This window comes from Equus quagga, chromosome 9, assembly GCF_021613505.1.
Source record: "Equus quagga isolate Etosha38 chromosome 9, UCLA_HA_Equagga_1.0, whole genome shotgun sequence".
In the NCBI taxonomy this organism is placed as follows: Eukaryota; Metazoa; Chordata; class Mammalia; order Perissodactyla; family Equidae; genus Equus; species Equus quagga.
The window spans coordinates 60,149,773-60,172,559 of record NC_060275.1 but is presented as its reverse complement, the minus strand read 5'-3'; the positions used below and the strand labels follow the sequence as shown (position 1 = coordinate 60,172,559).

Below are 22,787 nucleotides of genomic sequence, written 5' to 3'. Positions count from 1 at the left end.
GTGGGGGGTGGGGGGTGTGAAATAGATGAAGGGGATCAAAAGGTACCATGGAAATTAACAAACAAAAATCTCATTAAATTGGAGTCAGGAAGCCAAAAGGGAGAGCTCTCGTGCCCTACATCCACAGCAGAGCCCAAAAGAGGAAAGACTTCTTCATGACGGGCAAGAAGCTCAGCCAACGAGAAACTGTCACAGCTCGGCCAATGAAAAGCCACCACACCTCAAACTTTTGGTCTACAACAGCCCTCCCAACTTCCCCTTCCCTCTAGAAAAGAGCTTCTCCTCTCTTGCTGCCGGGGGACTTGCACGTGGCTCACCATGGTCGCAGACCCTGAACTGCAATTCTCTGCTAACCTCAAAGATACCCATTTTTGCTGGAGAAATAACTATTTGTTTAAGGTCAACACTTTGGTGGGCCAAACAGGGATCCAGAGAAGACCCCCAATGACTCCAAAGCTGGTGAGCAAACAGGTGTGTTGCCCACAACAGAGCCCACTGAGCTGGCTGCTTTTCTCACCCACTCTAGAGTTTGAGGGTCAGTCTTTCTCCTGGATCCAAGCTTCAGCGCTCTCTGCATTTGAGGGGCTCCAGGCTTTATTTGAGATCTGTTTCAAGGCGTCATTCCTTTCTGGTTAAGGCCTGGTTTGTGTATGAGTACCTGGGTGGCACTTTGGCCTGACTCTTTGAATCAGTCTGTTTCTTTGAACTGCGCTAGCTTTTCATCCAATTCCTTTTAGAAATGGACTATTCCCATACTTGGAACTGGTTAGCCTTCAGTCCGACTTTTGGACCGTTCATTGGCACCACAGTGCTCCAGCCTTTGGCCTGACTCTCTTGGGAGCAGACTGTCCCTTGGGAACCAGACGATTCTTAGGAACTGTGTTGACCTGACCTTCAGTCCATCTTAACGAAACTGGACTGTTCCTATTAGAACTGGCTGGTATTAAGCCTGCAGGCCATTTGAGCTGTTTAGGCTGTTAGAGAATTACTCCTTTGCTCTAAAGAAAAATCTCTAAGAAATGGGATCTCAGATATCTAAATATTTTGAGGGTGTCCCCCTACAGAAGCCTGGCCGATTTTATACTAAAAACCGCAGTCATTCCTCACGCACATTTCTAACTAGATGGACCAATTTAACCAAAAGTAATTTAGAATATCAATGGCCATTATGGGGATTTTTGAACTCCCCAAACTTAGTTTTCTTAAAAATGAATTGGCCAGGAGCCAGCCTGGTGGTGTAGCAGTTAAATGCGCACCTTCTGCTTCGGCGGCCTGCAGTTCACCGGTTTGGATCCCGGGTGCGGACATGGCACCGCTTATCAAGCTATGCTGTGGCAGGCATCCCACATATAAAATAGAGGAAGATGGGCATGGATGTTAGCTCAGGGCCAATCTTCCTCAGCAAAAAAAGGGGAGGATTGGTGGCAGATGTTAGCTCAGGGCTAATCTCCCCCAGCCAAAAAGAAAAAATGAATTGCCCAACCATAGCCCTTCAATTTCCAAAACTGAATGGAATGCCTGTTTCAATTGGTATTTTGAGACTTCCAAATGTTATCAGGAGTCCACAATTGCCTCTTTGTGAAATAAAATTTTAAGATTCACTGAGGCAAACAAACGATTAAAGAAAGATAAAATGGCTTCTGAAGCCTCATGTTCCTCTCCTCCAGCTCCTCATGCTCAGGCCCCTTCTTCAGTGCCATCCTCCTCCTTCCGTTCTATGCTGCCCACACCTCCTCTATACTCTGTTCCCCGACACTAACTCTCTCACTGAAATGCCCTTTTCCCTGGACCTCTCCGCACTCCCTCTTCCTCTGAACCTAGCAGAACCTGTCCCTTTAAATTAAGCCTTCTGAGCATCCACAGGCTAAGCCCTTAATTTCTCACACTCCCTGGACTAAAGCTCCAGTACAAGCCATGGTCAAAGATTTTCCCAAAGTAACCAAAGATCCTCAGAGATTTGCTGAGGAGTTTAATACAGTCCTTCAACTTATCCACCGGGTGTCTCTGACTGACATCAGCTAGTGCACATGCTTGTCAGCGAAGACCAGGCCCAGCAAGGATGAAAACGGCTGATGGGAAATCCTGAAAGTCTCTAAAATTACAACCTGGAGACTACCCTGCTGACCTGCTCTACCATCAGGCTCAGGCGACTGCTGGACGACTTCATCGGGCGATTCCGAGGGCTTTCCCAAAGCCTGTTGATTGGAACAAATTCAGGCTGGTGCACAAAGACTTGATGAACTCATTCGTGACTGTTACAATGGACTTCACGTTGTTTTTAAAGACAATTCTCGTCTTCAGATGTTGATTCCATCAAGTCACCTTTTCACTCTATGTTTATTAAGGGGCTGAACCGGGACCTTGCCCTTCTAGGAAAAAGGACCAGGATGGAGTGGGAAACTGTGTCCACTCCAGATTCAGTTAATCTGGCAAACCCGCTCTCTTGCACTTTAGATGAGTCACCAAAAAGAAAGACCACTGAAACTCTTATTCAGCTCCAGCAAATGAAAGCCCCTAAATGAACCCAAAAACCTCTGGTTTCTGTCACTGCAAAGAGCCAGGATGTTGGAAAAGAGACTGTTACAGATTTAAGCGCCTTCAGCGCCTTAACCAGCCTTTTCAACGTCCTCCAGTTCTCAGCGATGGGGCCCGAGGAACTACAGGGGCTCTTTCCAATCCTCCCTCTTAATTGGTTTGGAGAGGCATTTCTCCAGATGGGGATGGATCTCTTTTTCTCCTGACTGACACCAGAGCCACATTCTAGATGCTCAACCCCACTACTATAAAGCAGCCCCTACCTCAGACTACTAAACCAGTTCAAATAGTGGGGATTTCTCATAAACTTCAATGGGTTCCTGTCTCTGAACCTATTCCCTTTTGCGTAGACCCTTTGAGAGACTCATACACCCTTTTCTCCTTAGTTCCTCCACCCTTAGTAATTTATTAGGCCAAGACTTCTTTTTTAGGCCAAGACTTTTTGGAAAAGTATCATGCCAAAATATCTTTCTCCCAAAAAGGGGAACTAATTCTAGAATTAGACAGTAGCCATCCAAACAGCCAATGAGATAAATTAAATGACCCTTTGACATCTTTTATTTGCTCCATCTCTGATGGTCCTAAAGCTGATTCTAAAAACACTGATTATTTGATCCTACTGAATCAGCTACCACCCTCCTTATGGGCAAAATCTCGAACTCATATTGGTAAAATTCACACCAAGATTCAAACAGATCCCTCAAAATCTCTCCCCAGAATGAATCAATAGCTCACAGGCTAAAAACACCCTTACAGGCATAAGGCCTGTAAGAGAGGATTACGAGGCTCAAGGCCTCATCATCCCTTGTACTAGACCCTGTAACACTCCTACTTTACCTGTGAGAAAGCCCAAGGGCTGAGGGTGGTGGTCTGTCCAAGACCTCTGAGCAAAAAACAACAGCCCTTAATACCCTGCCGTTCCTAACCCTCATAAGCTACTAACATCCATCCCCACTGGAAGCAAATTCTTCATGGTGACTGATTTATGCAGCACCCTCTTTAGTATTCCAGCTGCTGAAGCTACTCAATACCTATCTGCCTTCCCTTGGGAAGGAAAACAACTCACCCGGACAGTCATGCCTCAGGGTTTTCCTGAGAATCCTTCTTATTTCTCACAGATCCTGAAAGCTGACCTGGATGACACAAGTTCCCTAGAGGCTCTACTTCGATGAACTATGTAGATGGTTTGCTTCTTTGCTCTCCCTCCCAAGCCTCCTCACAGGAAGTCAGCATCCACTTGCTAAAGCTTTTAGCCTTAAAGGGACATAAGGTCACCAAAGAGAACTTGCAGTTCGCCCAAACCCAGGTTCAATATTTAGGGCATCTTACATAAGAACAGGGCTACACCTAGAGCCAGACACGCTTCGTGGTGTCCTAAGTTTCCCAAAACCCAAAACTAAGCACCAAATGTGAGGTTTTCTTCAGCTACTTGGTTATTGCCTAAGTTAGATTCCCAGTTTCTCTCTTATGGCCAGACCTCTGTATGTTTTATTAAAGAATAACACCACCAATCCGATTTTATGGGAAGAACAGGACGACAGCCTTTAAGGCCTTAAAGGAGAGTTTGATGAACCCACGTGTCCTTGGACATCTCAATTATCAGATTCCCTTTTTCCTATTTGTATATGAAAAGTAAAAGAATGCCCTTGGGGTATTTACCCAAAATCACGGGGACCACCATTGACCCATAGGATATTATAACCAGCAACTGGACCCTGTGGGCACGGGGATACCCCACCGGCCTTAGAGCTATTACTGTCAGTGCCCTTTAGGTTAAGGCCACTGAGAAAATTGTCGTGGGATCCCCTTTAACCATTTTTGTACCTCACGGAGTGGAAGCCTTCCTGAATTCTCACCACACTCGCCATATTTCAGCCAGCCAACCCATCTCCCACGAAATCCTTCTGTTACATGCTCCTCGCAGTAAAAACCTTAACTCTGTTCTCTTCCCCTGTCCATTACTGACAAAGTCCCTCACGACTGCTTAACACTGAGGGATCGCTTCGTAACTCCTCATGACGATCTGCAGGAAACTCCTTTGGGTAATGCTGACTTCTCATGGTTCGCTGATGGTTCTTATTTACAAGGTGACAATGGCAAATATCGTGCTGGGCATACTGTTGCAACTCCTTTTGATATCATTGAGGCAGCACCTTTACCTATGGCTATATCACCCCACAGGCTGAATTATATGCTCTGACATGGGCTTGTACTTTAGCCAAGGGCAAAACTATTGCCAACATTTACACTGACAGTAGACATGCTTTTAGAGTAGCTCATGATTTTGGAATGTTGCAGAAGCAACATGGCTTCCCTAACTCCAGGGGACATAAAATAGAAAATGGCTCCTATGTTCAGGAATTATTGGATGCTACGCTTTTACCTGTTGCTTTAGCTGTTATTAAGATCCCAGGACATTCTAAACTTGACTCTCTGGGAGCTAAAGGAAATCACCTTGCTCACATTTCCGCAAGGAATGCAGCCCTTAAAGGAACTAATAACAGCCCCATGTCTGCATGGTCCAAAGGGATATTTCCCCAAATGATAACTTAGAAAACCTGGCTAGAGAAGCCCCACAACTGGCCTCAGTAAAGGAAAAACAAGATTGGAAATTCAACAACTGTTAGTCTGATAAAAAAAGAGAAAGCTCTAGTTTGGACCAAATAACACCCAATCCTACTGGAGACATTCCCACTCCTAACCACTGCAGATGCATTAAGCCACTGGTCTACTGACAAAATGATAGCATTCATGAGTCAATATTGGTGGGGAAATATTAATAAGGCTGCAAAAAGTGCCTACCCAACTTGTTCCACTTGTCTAAAATACAATTCAGTGAATCCTATTCATACGGCTCCCAGACGTTTAAATTGCCTAATGGATCACTCAAGGTTTGGCAAATGGATTTCATACAGCTTCCCTCGTCTGATGGAGATAAATATGTTTTAGTCCTGGTTTGCATGTTTTCTTGCTGAACTAAAGCCTTCCCCTGCAGACAGGCTACCACCTCTTCTTGGCTAAAGTCCTTTTGGAAAAGATTATCCCACCTGGGGACTCCTCTTCAGCTTCCTAGTGGTCGAGGAGCCCATTTTACTGGTCAGGTACTTCAACAAGTCTGCACTGTTTGGCCAGTTTTATAACACTTTCTCTGTGCTTACCACCCTCAATCCTCTGGTTTAGCCAAATGCACTCATGGCATTATTAACACAACTGGCAAAATTTGTAGAGACCCTCCAAATACCTTGGCCAAAAGCATTGCCATCAGTCCTTCTAAATCTCAGATCCACCCCCTCTGGAACTCATAAACTCTCACCTTTGAGATAATCACAGGCTCTCCAGTGCACTTGACTTCTGCCTCTTTTGACCCACAGCTGATAAAAGGAGATCTATTCCAGCATTGCAAAGGCCTAACTGATTCCATCAAAATTAACCATGTTCTGGTACGGCAATCTTTCACAGTGAGCTCCAGGGAGACGAAGACCTTAAGAACCACACCTTGCAACCTAGAGATTTCGTCTGCTGGAAAAGACACCTCCAGAAGGACTCTCTTCAACCTTGCCGGGAAGGCCCCATCAGGTACTGCTAACTAACCCTTGTGCCGCAAAACTCCAGGAAAGAGACTCTTGGATTCACATGGCACAGCGAAAGAAAGCACCAAACTCTGCTGAACCTGAACATCATCTGGTGACTTGAAAGTACTGATTTCCCAGAATTGAAGCAGATGACATCTAATGAGATAGCTTTCCCAAGATGTCCAGACCAGGCCTGTTGGAAGTTCATCTGCCAAAACTTTGATGATGACATTATGCTTCGGATAATCTCCAATGCCTATGATCTTGATAACATATGAACTTTAGAAAAGAAAAATGCATGTGAGCTCTCCCTCCTACTCCTCCTTATTACTCAATAGGTTTCCACACTGTGCACTTTCCCTCTGACATGAGACATGACACCCAGGAAAGAGCTTCCTGGCATCAAGAGATAAAAGGCTGCTGAAAACACAGAAACCTGATTCTTGATCAGCAATGCTTTCAGAGAAAGATCTTGATCAAAAGAGGAAAATGTCAAATTAATAAACAGAAGCTTCATTAAATTCAAATTGGGAGGCCAAAAGGGGGACCTCTCATGCCCTATGTCCACAGCGGAGCCCAACAGGAAGAGGAAGGCCTTCCTCGTTTTGATCAGCAAGAAGCTCAGCCAGTGAGAGCCTGTCACAACCCAGCCAATGAAAAGCCACTACAGCTCAAACTCTGGGTTAACAACAGCCCTCCCAACTTCTTCCTCTCCTCTAGAAAAGAGTTTCTCCTCCCCTGGTGCCAGGGAACTCGCACATGGCTTGCCACGGCTTGCAAACCCCAAAATGCAATTCTCTGCTGATCCTGAATAACCTATTTTTCCTGGAGAAATAACTGGCTGTCTATTTGTTTAAGGTCAACAGTACTAATGTTCAGTTATAAAAATTAAGTCATGGAATGTAACGTCCAGAAATGACTATCGTTAATAATGTTGTATTGCATATTTGAAAGTTTCTAAGAGAGGAGATCTTAAAAGTTTTCATCACAAGAAAAAAAATTTTTATAACTATGTATGGTGATGAATGTTAACTAGACTTATTGTGGTGATCATTTTGCAATATATACAAATATTGAATGATTATGTTATATACCTGAAACTAATATAATGTTGTATGTCACTTATACCTCAATAAGAAAAGAAAAAATAATCCTAGGTCCCTGGAGTACTTTAGAATATGCCTCTGTTCCTTGCAATTACCAACTAACTTGGCAAGTTATTACTTGTGTCTTGAGTATATAATAAATACCCAAAAATTTTTGGTAGAATGAAATAGTATTGAGTAGAAACACTTGAGTAATCTTTAGGAAGCTGAAACTAAGCTAAGGTTAACCATTTTCAACCTTCTGAGATATTCTACCATAGAGAGAGTTGAGTACTAAAAGAAATACACGCCCCCAAAAAAGGAAAACACTTCTGAGTTTGCACAAGTGAAGGGGTATATGGGAGTTTGGGTGCATGGAGCATGGTGTGAATAGGCACAGCAAGCAAGCAAGCCGGCTAACCAGAAGGGACAATTCCAGTGGGTTAATATTGCCAGCCTTCAGTAATCGTCTCTTCTATCAATGCAGAAAGTGACTTTTCCAAGACACACCTCTATTAATTCAAAGAGGACCAGGGGGCACAGCCTCTTCTCATCCTTCTCAACTGTCCTTTATGTCACACCAGGGTTTCTGCCATGGGGTGGGAAACCCAGCTGGAAGACAGGGATGGGCCAGGCAGGAAAGATTCTCTGTGTCAGGCTAAAAGAATTAGACAACTGGGAACCCAAGCAAGTTTGTTTAAGCAGACAGCAACACAGTCAGATTTGGGGGACGTAAACGACAATACGGAAAAGGGAGAGACTACTGGAAGCAGAGCATGTCTTTAACGTGGTTATTACACAGTGTCAGCCCTCAAATACTTATTTAAGAGGAGACTGGGGAAAGGATGGATAGAATACAGAAAGCAAATGTTTGTAATTGAGGTTAAATTAACCATTTTAAAGTGTACATTTCAGCGGCATTTAGTATATTCACACTGTACTTGTGCAACCATCACCTCTATTTAGTTCCAAAACATTTTCATCCCCACAAAGGAAACCCCACGCCCATTAAGCAGTTGTTCTCCCTTCTCCCCAGCCCCTGGAAACCACTAATCTGTTTTCTGCTTCTATGGATTGACCTATTCTGAATATTGCCTATAAACAGACTCATACGATATGTCTGGCTTCTTTCTACTTGGTATATTTTCGAGGATCCTCCATGTTATGTCGCAGCATGTATCAGTGAGAAAGAAAATTTCTAAGACTGCAAAAGCAGAACAGTAGAACCTAAAGCACAGAGCAGGCAACTGAGGGTGGGGAGCAGGAGAGGTAAGGGTGATGGCCATCACTGAAGCCTCGTGACTAAGAGGACAGCGGCACCATTAACACAGACGGGAAAGACAGAAGAAGGTGCAGGTAGGGATGAGGGTGATACGTCTGTTTCTGGACACACTGAGTGTCAAGTGCTAGGAGAAATTCATGTTGGAGAAGTGCACCAGGCAGCTGAAAATACAGTCTGCAGCTTAAGAGAGAGGCCCCAGCAGCAGCTACACAGCTGCAGAGGCACGGCGATGCAAGATTTACTGTCCTCTGAGGCCAACGGGTACATATACCTCCGAAGCTCCTTCTGTCATTTAGAGACGTGCACAATGCACGAACTGTCCTTGCCTTTTCCAGAATGTGACACATCCATTTACAAAACTTCAGAGGTGAACGATAATAAGCAAGGCTCAGGACAGAGAAAATATCACCCTCGCCCTAGAGCAAAACTCACAGTGCATTTTGTTCTGGCTTTGGTAAAAAGTACCCATTCACGGAGCCCACAGCTGGCATTTTCCAATAAATATCTCCACCACCTTTGAACCTTGTATTGCTTGGTTCTATCATTCTGCTTCCAGCACAGTCTACCAGCATCCAACCCTCCTCAGACTCCTGTCAGTTTAACAATTCGTTTAGAAGTTTGGTGTAAATATGCAGTGCCCACCAGTCTGACTGCAACTCTGGAAGTAAAACACTACTGTGTTCCAACTGAGCAATCCCCTTCTGAGTAATTCTAACGCACAAAGGAAGGGCGGAGCTGACCCGCGCCGCTCTCCTCCCATCCAGCCTGAGCCAGCACCACAGCTCTCCGAAGACCCCTGCCTCACAGCTGCCTGGCTTTGAAAGTCGAGAGCAACAGTAATCACTGCCTTCCCCAAAGAGCTATTCGTGACCTGATGCAAAGTTCTAGACAAACCCACTTCAATGTGTGCAAAAGAATCTTTGCTTGCTTAAAATATGTTTATTTACTTATGTGTATATATAATTTATATATTTATACACAAACACACACACATGTAAAATTTACAAAATATAGAAGTTGTTTTCTATCCCTTCAAGGTCAGGCTCAAACTGGAAATTTTGAGAAAAGAAACGATTATGGCATACCTTTTAGCAAACTTAGATGAAAGGAAAAAGAGAGAAGCAAACTACTAGAAACCGTAAGTGTAGAGGAAAGAGAGTCACGATCATAGGAGAAATTCCTCCAGTCCTGGTGCTAAGTATGCGTGCAAGTTAAGGGACAAGAGTTACCCATGAAGTAAGAACATTCTCGGAATCCACCTCTTCCTCTGTGAAGCCCACCAAGTCCCCCAGGCGAGCTGCGGTCAGTATAGCTCCACAGTCTCACCTTCATTCCCTCCCTGACCCAGCGAGGCCCCGACAACGCCTATGTGCCAGGCACTGTTCTAGGGACCCCGCAGTGAACTGGACAGACGAAACCCCACTCTCATGGAGCTCACGTTCTAGAGGGACATTAGTGAAAGGGAGACCGTCAAAAGACAAAGAAATAAAACACATACATTTTCAGATAAGTGGTGGCAATATACACACAAGTGACCAAAATCCACAGTGTGTCAGATGGGAAGGTGGACTGGGCGGGCCAGGGCGGAGACACGGGTAACTTTAATGTGTAAGTATTGAGGTGAGACATCAGCAGAGACCTGGAGATGAGGGGGTGAGCCACAGGGGTGTGGGGGTGTGGAAAAAGAATGTTCCATGGGAGAGGGGAGGACGAGTTCAAGGAACAGCAGGGAGGCCAGCACAGTTGTGAGGAGGGGGTGTGGGGGAGGAGCCAGAGCAGCTGCAGCACTGGCTCCTTTGCAGAGATTCATTTGTTTTGCTACCCATGTGCCAAATCGAACTGTAAACACCTTGAGGGCAGGGCCTATGCTGCCACCTTCACAGCTGCATCCCCAGGGCCTAGTCCAGTGCCTGAACTAAGCGTGGGAGGACAGATGAGGAGTGACTGAAAAACTCATCCAAAGGGAAAATGAACTGCCAAGAGAGGCCGTCAGCAGGCAATACGCTGGCTTTAGCCATATCATTAAAGCTTAACCAATAGTTTTTAACTTCATCAATATGCAGGATATTTCCCAAGAAAATACTCAGTTTTGATCTTCTAATGAAAGTCAACAAAAAAACAGGATTTGCACTACTGTACACAAATGAAAATACATATATTCATGTATGTATATATATCTTCATTTTCTGGACCACTTTTCTAGGACACATTGACTCCCTAAAATTTAAAAAAATTTATATTTAAATCATATTGTCTGAATAACAGATATAGGTAGCATACATAATCTGTTCACACAGCTTTAATAGACAACCATAACATATTTTCTAGCTCAATGGAACAGAAGACTCTTGAGAAAAAAGATATTGCTTAATTTTGTATTCTAGTAATAATATACCCCATTTGGACACATAAAAGGAATTAACGGCCAGCTCATATGAATGGAAATTATAAAAAACAGCTTTACAGCAGGGTCCAACAAGCCTTTTCTGTACAGGGCCAGACAGCAAATATTTTAGGCTTTCAAGCAACATACAGTCTTTGTCACATAGTTTTCTTTACTTTTTTAGGCTTATTTTGTGTGGTTGGTTTTGTTTTTTGGTTTTTTTAACAATGCTATAAAAAATGTAAAAACCATTCTTAGTTCCCATACAAACAGGCCTAGTTTGCCGACCCCTATTGTAGACTACAGTAAGAATGGGACACTTGCAGCGCCAAGTTCCTAACAATTAAGCCCAAGAGGAAAGCCCCGTACACATCTGGATTACCTCTTTCAGTCTCTCCAGCTCATTTTGGAGGGTCTGCTTGGATATTTCCACTTCGATCATCTGCTGTCGGAGAACTTCATTTTCATCTTCAGCCTTAGCACGCTTTTCCTCCACAGTTTCCAACTCATGGTGCAATCTGACCGATACGTCTTTGGCTACCTGCATCGACCCACAGAGAGTCCTCAGGATGTGAAGCTATCCATGTGCTAAGGATACGTTCAAACAACTTCAGAGGCAGAACCATTAAGTAACTTGCTATTACCCAAAGAACAAAGACCCTGGCAAGATTAAGCAAACCGATTTTTAAAGGAGGGTATTAGTTTAAAACATGAAAATCCACATTATGAGAAAGAATGTGACTTTTATCTGGATTAAAGGGCCACTTTGGATAGCCCTATCTCCTTACAGAATATCACCAAGAATGCCAATTCTGCCCCCACACACACTTTAAATGATAATTAGAAATAACAATAATAGGGGCCGGCCCCGTGGCCAAGTGGTTAAGTTCGAGTGCTCCACTTTGGCGCCCCAGGGTTTCGCCGGTTCGGATCCTGGTCGCGGACATGGCACCGTTCATCAGATCATGTTGAGGTGGCATCCCACATGCCACAACTAGAGGGACCCACAACTAAAAAATACACAACTATGTACTGGGGGGGCTTTAGGGAGAAAAAGGAAAAAGAAAATCTTTAAAAAAAAAAAAAGAAGAAACAACAATAATGGTAAACAGATAAACATTGCTGTTTCCTAAAGTAATACTAAACCTACCTGCTAAAAAAGCAAGTAAAATAATTCTGTATGCAGTAGATAGTTAAGATAGTCAAGTTTTAAATTGTCTACTGTGGTAAGATATTTGAATGTTTAAAGCAGTTAAACATTTTCACTTTCTAAAAGGAAATGAGTAAAGAGATTTTTCAAAAGAAATATAAATCACCTTTATATCACATCGAATGACATTTTGTTAGTGGTTTATAAATTTGATGGAATTACAAAGATCCTTTCCTGTTATCATAATGAAAGGCAAAACGAGATTTCCTAAGCACTCCGTAATAAGGAGGACATTATGCGTAATGCACCTCTAGATAGAAGATTTGATAATTGGGGCATGAGAGACGCTATGCTGCCCATGGAGAGAGTGCATGGTATAAAGTCTGGGATTTCTTCACCTCATTCTCATTTCTGCCAACAGTTCTCAAAGATACTTGAGACATTTAGTTACGATTCTATTTCTCCCTCAGTTGAATGGCCCCTGCACAAGCCTCACTTGGGTTATGGTAATTTCAGGTTTTCTGCATCCTAGAAATTTAAGTAAGAATAAAACTGTTAAGTGATTACAGTCAACTTTTCAGAGTGGTCTTTGACTGTAATTGAATTGATAATCAATAGATTTTTTTTAAACATTTCAGATCTTTAGAAGGAGTTTCTGTACAATTTCTACACAACTGCCAGACCAACTGGTAGCCATTCATTCTTTTTTTATTATAGATTCATTACTATGATTTCTTCTCTTTTCTTTCTTTCTTAGATTTTAAGATTCTAGTTCATATGACATTTAATCAGGCTGTCAAACCACATGATTACACACAACCTTACAAGCCATAAAGTGAACAAAGAATGTTCATCCAGAAATCTACTGAGACAAAAACACTAAAAGAACACGAAGACCCTGGGTAAGCGGAGTCTGCGGGCTGCATTTTCAGCTCTGTAATCCTGCACGCAGCAGCCCCTTCTGGGAACATCTGTCCCATCAATGCACTCACTCACCTTTAAGTCCTGCTCCAGGCTTCGGATCAGCTCGCCATCCACTTGACCAGTCTCGGCCACTTTCAGGCTCTTCTGCTCAGCTTTCCTGAGGCGGTACTGCAGGATTCGGCAGTTTTTATTAGCACGGTCCAGTTCTCGCCGTAGCTCCTGCAGCTGGTAAACATCTTCCTCTAAGTAACTGTCTCTCATCTCTTCCATTTCGGCACGGAGTTCATCCAACTCATCCTACACAAGCCAGACGGAGTAGATTTATAAGCCAAGTCTATCAAAAAAGGGTGTTGTTGCCTCTCCATGCCAGCTCCGCGATACTAAATACTAACTACCCGCACACTCACCCAGCGGCTTACGGCCACACCCGTGTGATATGGTACAGGGACCTCCGGAAATTCTGCCATAAGACACTATCACCAGATGTCTGTTCAAATCTTATGGACCCATAAACAAAAAACCAGCATGGACTATTCATTGCAGCCTCTCAGCATTTCTTCCCCTCCCAATATTTCCTTACCTAATCACAATCATAAATGAAATAACTCTAGAGATAAAGAAACCTTTAGATTCATACCAGGCACTTACCTAAACTTCTATCTCTAAGGCACGAGCCTCTAGGTACTAATATGAGTCAGACAGACCCTGCCTTTAGAGAATGGAAACTTCAGTGGGATCCTAACTGTGAACTGCCCTGAATTATACCTGTGAATGTCCCTAAAATTCTGCTTCACAATACAAATCTCAGCAGTGACTACATGACTCACAACTCTAAAGATAAAACCTTTTGCATTATTTCAAACACACATGGGTTTGTTTTTTTCCCATTCACTTATCCTTTATTTCCCAATTCCATTCTACTTGACGCCAACATGAAGACACTGGATACAGGAGAAACCCAGGAGTTGCTTCTGCTCCCCTCCCTTCCCTCCCATTCCACAGCCAGTCCAGTACTCTCAGCTCAACATCAAAATACCGGCAGGGGTTCTCTTTCCAGCGGCTCCACATCACTACGCTAGTCCCTGCCTTCATCCCTCTCAAGGGAGTAGCTGCATACACAGGTAAGTCCATCACATGGGGCTCCCTGCTTCCCCTCTATGCACTCATCCCTCACAGCCTCTTCTCCACCCAGAGAGTTATCCTTTTAATACGTAACTCAGGCATCTCCCCCTACTCAAACCTATCAGGGGCTTCACATCAAACTGAGAAAATTCTTTGAAGTTCTCCCCCTGGCCTCTTGGCGGCCACCTCCCTCCCTGCCACACTGCTGATCCCACAGGGTCTAGGACTGCTCCCAGACTTACACCTGTTATGCGCTCTCCTTAAAACGCTCCTCCCCAGCTCTTTGCAGAGCTCATTGCCACCAATCTAGAAGGCACACAGTCCCTTCCCTGACCACCTTTCCCCCCTACCCCACTGTCTCCAGCCCCAGCCTTGCTCTGTTTTCTTCCCACCTCTTATTATTTGCTTTTCTTCCTATACATCATCTGTCACCCACACTGACAGGTAGGCTCCACGAGGCAGACACCCTGAGTGTCTGCTCCTCTTTGCATTCATGGTGCCCACAGCGCTGTGAGCCACACAGCAGACCCTCGATAAATATTTGTGGAACGAATACTCACAAACATCGGTCAACACCTAGAAAGACCAACGCATAAAGACGAACAAAACCGGACACGACCGCAGCTCTGCTTTATTCCAGTCTTGTAGCCTAATTATGAAAAATTCTTCCCAAACCCATAGGCTGCAGCATATGGGATATAAGTTCTACTGAAGTATCATAAGAGATCTTAATGAGCAACAATCTGGAAGGAGGGAGATTAAGGAAAGCATTCAAGAATTTTCTGATTAGTTTGATAATTGATGTTTTAAAAGCCTCCAGTCTAGGATACGCTCGGTCATTTCCACGTATTTTGTTCAATTAATATTGAGGCTCAAGAAAAAAACTCTCCCAAACTTCACCCTAAGTTGTCAGCTCTCGTCCTGCTATTCAGTTTTTTCCTGGATTCTCACCACTCCTGCTAATCCTGCACTTATTCTTAAAACTGGGGATTTACTTACAATAAAGAACAAGAGTTTCCCAACATCAGAGCCTCAGGTGGACAAAAAATTGAATAGAAAGAAATCTCCTGAAGAGTATTTTGTCCTGGATAAGATTATTATTCCCAAATAAATTGGGAATCCTTATGGAAAAATACAGATTGGCACAAATAGTTTGGTGAAGACAGTTGTCCAGCCAGCCTCACCTGTATGCACTGGGCTAGTGGAAAGAGCTCACTCCCCCAACCCCCAGCCTATAGATTCTCCTCACTCCATCCACACAACTGTAATCAAGAGAATGACCTACTCAACTGACCACAACTCAAAATAAGTTCAACGGACTACCAAAGAGAATGGAAACCTCTACCAACTTCCTAGTGGGCAAATGAATAAAATGTTTGTCTTCTCCGCTTCTAAGTGTTCTCACCGAACTTCTATACCAGTGATGACAACCTCAGTAAAAATATAAGACGTTCATCCTAATTAAAAATGCTGTGAAGCATAAGCAAGTTTCATTTCTTTCTTTTTTCCTTCATGAGATCTCTTCCTATAATCTTGTTCCTGGCAGGAAAATTTGCTGGGACTAGGAGTTACTGGACCAAGCATAAAGCTGGTCAGTTGGACACATATGAACAGAATGGACAGGCTGGGCTCTTCAGGGACACAGTCTGGAGAACACAGCTGTCACATGAGCGTCCTTGCCAACCGTCAGCAAAGAAGAGGTTGTTACTGATGGCCGATCCTCACACTGAGGCTTTGACGACGCCACGTGGGAGCCATGCCCCTGACCCAGCCCATACTGGAGGACACCGACAGGGGATCACACGTTTTAAAACAGGCCTTATGGAAGTCAGTCTTCTGATGAAGAGGAGAGTCAGTCCTGAATCTCCAAAATCAAGGTCAAGTTTCACTCAGGTCCCATCCATTAACCTGATGGACCTGACTTTAAGAAAGTCTACTCTCTACACTTGGGTCTGATTACAGTTAAGAGGCAATGGTTTCACTGAGTAACCAATAAAAAATAGTTCAATACAAGCAATAATCACTGTATGCATATGTATACATACAAATATACAGTGACTTTGACCATTCTGTTCATGGAAGGAACTGCTTGTGATTGCTTTTCCTTCTAGAAAGCTTATCATAAAAGCCAGAATCATTTATGCCTGAAACTACCTGTTACTTAAGCAAAAATTTTTAAAATGTAATATAGCCATAAGAAGATATAAGATACAACTTCCAGGCATAACAATGTTCTCTAGTATTCAGACTTTGTAACAGAAGAGCCCTCATGTTAAATGCTGGATATGTTATATGGATGGTAAGCCACCACTGCAGGCTAAAAAAACTGTTAAAGGGCTAGATGAACCCACACCTCCAAATCATTGAGTAGGCCAAATGTAAACAGCTAATTTTTTTTTGGCATAAATAATCACCAGCACTAGCTGCTCTGAAAAGAAAATTAGGGACAAACTATAATTGCATATATTTGAATCACTGCTTTTATAACTCACATTTTATCTAAATTTATAGAACAGAAAACTTCCTTTACTAAGCACCTTACCTTCATTACTAACCCTATAGTAACCCTGCCAGGAACACATTACCCCATTTTATAGACAAGGAAACCAAACACACACGGGTTAACATGTCCAAAGCCTCATAGCTAATAAACGGAAGCTAGACTGCAAACCCAGGCTGCCTGCTTCCACACGCACGCTCTTTCTATTAAATACTATAAATTATTCGCAACAACCAGGACAAAGGAAACAACAACAGACCTTCAGCTGTACTTTTTAGAAGCCCACCATCAATGTAAAATAATAAAAACAGACTAATATTTAGAGCTGAACACTGCCAATGTACAAGCATATCCATTATCGCAATTGGTCCTCAGAAAAACACGGCAATGCACAGCAAAGATATATTAATATCCTCATTTTAAAACACGGAAATTGAGATTCTGAAAGTTTCAATGGCTTTCCAACACTAGTCTGTTGTGGAGACGGGATGAGACCAGCGTTTCAAGTCTTTTCATAGAGCCTTGAAAAAAGCAATTTTCAGGTTCAGTGAAAACTTGCAAGAAAAGCAAATTATAAACCATGAAAGCTGGCAGCAGACATTTGAAAAGCAAAAATTGTCATTATTCAGATCAGGGTCACGATGAACAGTGATTTTCAAACTAACATTACAATAATTTTCCGATAGCATGCTCTAATTTAGAAAACATTACATTAAAGAACCTTAAAGATGTCTGCCATTTAAATGTTTAAGAAGACCAAATCAACCAGAACATATAATGTTTCCGGCAGATATAATTTAGACGTAGCAAGTAAAAGTGAAAAATTGCTGGGTTTTTCTATACACACGAATTAATAAGGAAAAAAACTGCCCTTAATCAACAGCTTTCTACTGAATTAACATTAGGTTTGTCAGATACGTAAATGTTACATCATGAGCTCAGTGAAAAGCAAATCTAGTTTTAATTGAATATATCTTTCAAATTTTGGAAGTAAATGAAATCTTGAAGTAGTCTGAAGCTCTCCAACCAGTCCCCTTTGCCTACATAAAACCAATCAACCTTACCACATATACCAAATCAGGGGAAGAGGAGGAAACAGGTGTGCGGTACAGTAAACAAAGATTCAAATGAAATGTTATGATGAAAACCTCTAGAGAACAGTTTTATCCACAAACATAAAACAAAAACAGAATCTATGCTCTAATAGTATGTATAAGTGATGAAAACTCTTGATCAGACTGACAATTGTATTCAAATCTTAATCTCCTTTAAAAAAACCAAAATCAATAAGTAGTTCTATTTTAATAACTCCTCTTTAAAGAGACCCAATTTGGACAGTAGGAGCAGTCATCTGGCTACTGTTGCAATAATTCCATCTTCTGGGAGTTGCAGACAGGAACTATTGTCTGCTGTAATATACAAATAATCCACCTCATTTCCCTACAGACAATGGACATGTCTCCGCAGAGTGCCAGCTGTAGCTAAGGCGCAGGGGCTGCTGCCATTGTTTACTAAGGGACAGTTCCCCCGGCAGCTGAAGGGTTCCACGGCCCTGGTCTCCATTATCTCGCCACCTAAGATTACGACAGCCGCTCTTCCACCAGCTGAATAAAGAAAGGGTGTGGAAAGCGAGATGTCAGGAAAGAATAGGAATACTGTCCACTGTTTCGCTTCCAACAAAAAGGGAGGAGAGGCAGGGGGCAGGAGAGGGAAGGAGGAGCTGAAGCACTTAGCTGCTGACAACTGCTTAGTCTTGCCTCAGAGTGTCCCCGCCTCCGGGTCCAGGCAGCCAAATTTAACAAATTTAACAAAACCATTTCAGAGCTTGAAACTCAAAAGACTATCTCAGGTGAGAAACAGGAAGGTAAGAGCGGTGATGCACTGCAACCTAGAAAACCAAAATGACCTCACCAATGATCTCCCTTAGGAAATCATTCCTCGCAAAGAATCCAGCGTTATCTGCTCATCTGCTCTTGTAGCTAGCACTGACTTCATTTTAACCAAAAATAATTCTTAAGAAATAACTGAAAAAGCAGAGCAAGAATAAGCAGCTCTTCCCAACACCAACCCTCGCCCGTCCTGCAGGGCACAGGCGCTTCAGAGGACATGACCTGGGTGCTGTGAGTGCATCACCAGGAACGTGAAAAGCATTTTCAAAACAGGCCAGTAAACTCAATGTGATTAAACGCTCCTGAAAAGCCTGGGGAAACAGAGAACATAATTAAAATGTTCACAATGAGCACTACGGCTTGTCTGATTGTCTCAGAGCACTCGAGCAAAACAGTGTGGCAGGCAGGCAGGGAGCAAACACACAATCAGCACCCAGTCCAAGTCCGGATCGTCAACACACGGGCCTGGGTTTGGTTTAAGAAAGAAGCAAAGGCCTTTGGATATCTGAACTCAACTGCTCACCTTAATTTCTGAATACTTCCAAAGACATTCGAGTTCATCAGAGCTAAAGGGACAAGAGTGCTTTTCTGACCGGATTTTCACGCAAAAAGCCAGCAACCTGGATTGAGTAATTTTGCATTTGTCACCTAGTCGCTTGGTGCCCTTTGATGAAGGCAGAGAAGGAAGAGAAGGCAGGCTCAGGGAGGGCCCCACACAGCTCCACAGAGACGACAGAAGGCATGCACTTCTCTGTTGACATTCGCTACTTTATAAAAATACAGCAGTCTGGCTAAAAACCAAGAGAATTCCACTTGAATGTCCTGATCAATGAGACATCCTCCTCTGGTTGGAGGCCTTACTTTCCTGCTCGATTACTCCTAGGTCATTTCCAGCTCAGAAACTGTGATGTCAGTCTTCTACAGCAATGGTGACAGAACTCAGGAAAGAATGTAATAGTTAACGTGGTCACAATCCTTGAGAATATACCAACGTAAAAGTTCTGGGCGGAGTCTCTTCCTGATACATGTGAATAGAGGGATGCTCTTTCTAATGGCCAGGGTTCTGTGCAACATGCCCTAAGAAAGCAGGAGGTCAAGGATGCACTTTTATCTATCACCTAAAAAAACTACCACTGAGCAACCAGAGCAACAAAAAGAAAAGTTTCGATTTATAACGTGCACGCTCCAAACACCATGTGCAAAGGCATGCCTGCTGCGTCTGCCTCAGGAGGTGACAGAGGCTCCCAGCCTGATTCTGCTCAAGTGGGCAGGCTCACCGATCTTTAGAAAAGTCTACCAGGATTGCTGTGTTTCTTTCCCAAATTGAACTACTGTAATTTGAGCTTTTGAATAACCCAACATGTAACTCACACATGTATTTGCAATCATTCTTCTGGTCTCCGAGCCTTCTTCAGAGCTCCTCTGCCCACTTCTCTCTCCTGCTGTCAGAGGAAAAGCTGGAGATGGACTCAGGCACAGCAAACGGCTGGCCGTGACACTTTCTCCACAGGAAACGGCAATTGAACATTTCCTACAAATTAAACACTGCCAGTGGGCTTTATATGACCATTTGTATACAGGCTAGTGGAGAGGCGTTCATTATGGCCCTTTCACCTAAAAAGAAAAGAGGTCGTCTAGAAAAGCTAAACATTGGGAACGCTTTGAGTTAATAAAATAACTCTAAAGCAAGCAGTGTACTCTGAGAAAAGCAGCCTGGCAGGAAAGAGAGACGCAGCCTGGCACAGGGAAACAAGCAAAGCCTCCGGAGGCGGTAAAAACAGAAGCTGCCCCACCCACTAGCTGTATGATCTTGGGCAAGTCATTAAGGCTTCTGAGTTCTCAGCATCCCTGTCTATGAAATTGGGGTTATAATAAATATAACAACAATTATATCCAATATTGTTGTGACGATTCACTGAAATATCAAATACACCCGATCAGACGCCCGGGTCAGATACCTATTTCATCCCCTGAGAATCGAAAAATGTGAAAAGATAAAGCAAACAGCCAGTTACCCGGAAATGAATCCTGAAATGTCAGACTGGCTACCTTAACATTTTTCTTTTTAAAAAACCTCAATTTTCTGTTGCTTAGCAGCCATGATTTACATAAACATCAATCAGAAACACTGTGGGTCACGGATTATGCTAAGAGTTGCTGCTGCTGCAAAACTGAACAAGACCATCTTTCTCGCCTACAGGGAGCTTACATTTGTTAAAGATTTACAAAAGTGCTGATCTCTCAAGAGAGTCACACACAACACAGTTGCCCTTTCTCTCAACACCTCTGAATTTCACTGTTGTGACAGAAGAGTAGTATCTGAAACATCTCCCTCCAGACCCAGCCTGCTCTTCTCTCACCTGTCCCCTGGTCTGCCTCACTGTTACCTCCGCACTGGATAAACAACTCCTGGGCTCGGCCGCTTAGAGCCACTCCTCATGAGAAGTTGAGGACTAGGACTACTGCAGTCAACTGACTCCAGTTGGAACTGCACACTTCACCACCATTCACCTTAAAGGCCCACACACTTGGTCCCAGCGGCCAAAAACTGGGCCTCAATAGGGTAGGTTCAGCACTTACTGAGAAATCAGCGCAGATCACAAACCCAGTGATAAAGGAGGGCAAGCAAACTGGTTTGGGAAGATACATGTTACCCTCTCAACAGAAACATGAATAGGTTTATACCACTAGCCTGTGGATTACAATAGATTAAAACTGTTGCCCTCAATACAATCCCCTTATTTTCTCTCAAGTCACCTTGACTGTCTTGACCCCCCAAAACTGTCTAAATCCTCTGTTCTGTAGCACCATCCCTCCTCCTCCCAGAAAAACCAGTCAGATTGAGCGCCCCAAAGCTACCAAGACTGAGAGGCCACTGTCTGCAGGCCCTGCCAGAAAATATTCAGAGATAGGGTGGCAGAGGTTGTGATTCCCTCGAAAGTTGCTGGCGTGTGGAGGGAACCAGTGGCCTCTCCTGACACGGAAAAGTCTGCTCGTGGACGCTTACAAAGGACTGACCAGCAAAACACTGTGGCCCCTCAACCCAGGCCACACGCAGGGGACCCCTGAACTTAGGTTTACCATCGTAAACAGCGGAGCCCCCTCTGCCTGTGCTGTCTGAGCCCTCAGGAAGACACTGAGGGCGCTGGTTGCTGTAACTGCAGGAGAAGCAGCAGGCGCATCAGCAGCCTGGGCCACCGCACCCTCTGGAACCGACACACACCCCCACGTGGCCCGGACCAGAGCTCCTTGGCTAGGGATAACCCACTCCCACAGGTGAGGATGGGCAGGTATGTGGGGGTCGACTGTGCATCCAAAATGCGACTATAACCATCTCTTCCCCAGGAGCAAAAGCATCAGCAGAGAGAAAAAAGAATTTCTAGAAACAAGAAAAGCTAAATGTGTCGAGAACCAGCCCGGACCTACAGGTCTTCTTGTCCTTTTAGAAGTTTTGACTTAAGTTCCCAATGCCCAGCGTAGGTGGGGGCAGACAAGTGAATGGCAAAAGAGGGAAAGCGCTTGTCAGCACCCGAAGCGGGCTCGCGAGTCCCGGCTCGCACCCAGACCCTCCGGGGCCGCCTCCGGGACACCTCCGGCAGAGCCACTGCTTACCTTGAGATAGTCATTCTCCGAGCGAAGCTCCTCCATCTCCCGCAGCAGCTCCTCCTCCTCCACCGCCGGTACCAGCTGGGGTTGATCGCCCGAGCCGGGCTCCTTGGGGTTCCCGGGTAGAGTTTGCTCCAGCAGCACGCGCTCCCCGGCATCCTCCGCCAAGCCGGGCGCCGAGGACGCCGCGGGGACCCCGCCCGGGCTGCTCCGACCCCCGAGGCAGACGCCGGAGGCGGTGGGTACGGCGAGGAGCGCGGAGGGCTCGGGGCTGCCGGGCGGTGCCCCCCGAGCTGCGGGGCTCGCAGTAGGGGCTCCTCGCAGGGGTTCCCGGTCGCTGGAGCCCGTGCCGGACTCGGCGTCGCTGCTGGCGGCGGGGAGCAGGCGCTGCTCATCCGACAGGGGTTCGGAGGGGCAGTCCGAGAGGTCAGAGCTGCTGTCGGTGTGGCTGATGCGCGAGCCGGGGGCCGGGGAGCCGGCCGCGGAGGTCACGGCGAGGATCACCGAGGGGACCGGGGCGGCGGGGGTGGGGAGCCCGGCGGCGCGGGCGGGGAGCGTCCCGGAGCCACGTTTGGCCTTGCGGCCCTTGGCAGCGGTGGGCGGTGGCTCGGCCCCGGGCGGCAGCGGCTTCCCGGCCCGGGGCAGAGGCTCGGCGGGCGCCGCGCGCGCTGCCCTCCTGGGGCCCGGAGCGGCCTTGGCGCCGCCCGCTGCCCTGGCCCCGGCGCCGGGCGCCGGGGCC

At 44.9% G+C, this 22,787-nt stretch overlaps 1 protein-coding gene across 2 annotated transcripts in view; it reads right to left on the bottom strand.

The window, feature by feature from the left end:
* MTCL1 (microtubule crosslinking factor 1) overlaps positions 1 to 22,776 on the bottom strand; it is a 134,183-nt gene extending 111,407 nt beyond the window's left edge. For both annotated transcript variants that reach the window (XM_046671657.1, XM_046671658.1), the window contains exons 1-3: positions 22,055 to 22,776; positions 13,004 to 13,228; positions 11,240 to 11,398 (exon numbers count right to left, since the gene is read on the bottom strand). In XM_046671657.1, the coding sequence (XP_046527613.1) occupies positions 11,240 to 11,398; positions 13,004 to 13,228; positions 22,055 to 22,090 (420 nt within the window). In that variant the 5' untranslated portion in view covers positions 22,091 to 22,776. The remainder of the gene's footprint in view (positions 1 to 11,239; positions 11,399 to 13,003; positions 13,229 to 22,054) is intronic.
* Positions 22,777 to 22,787: the final 11 nt, after the last annotated feature.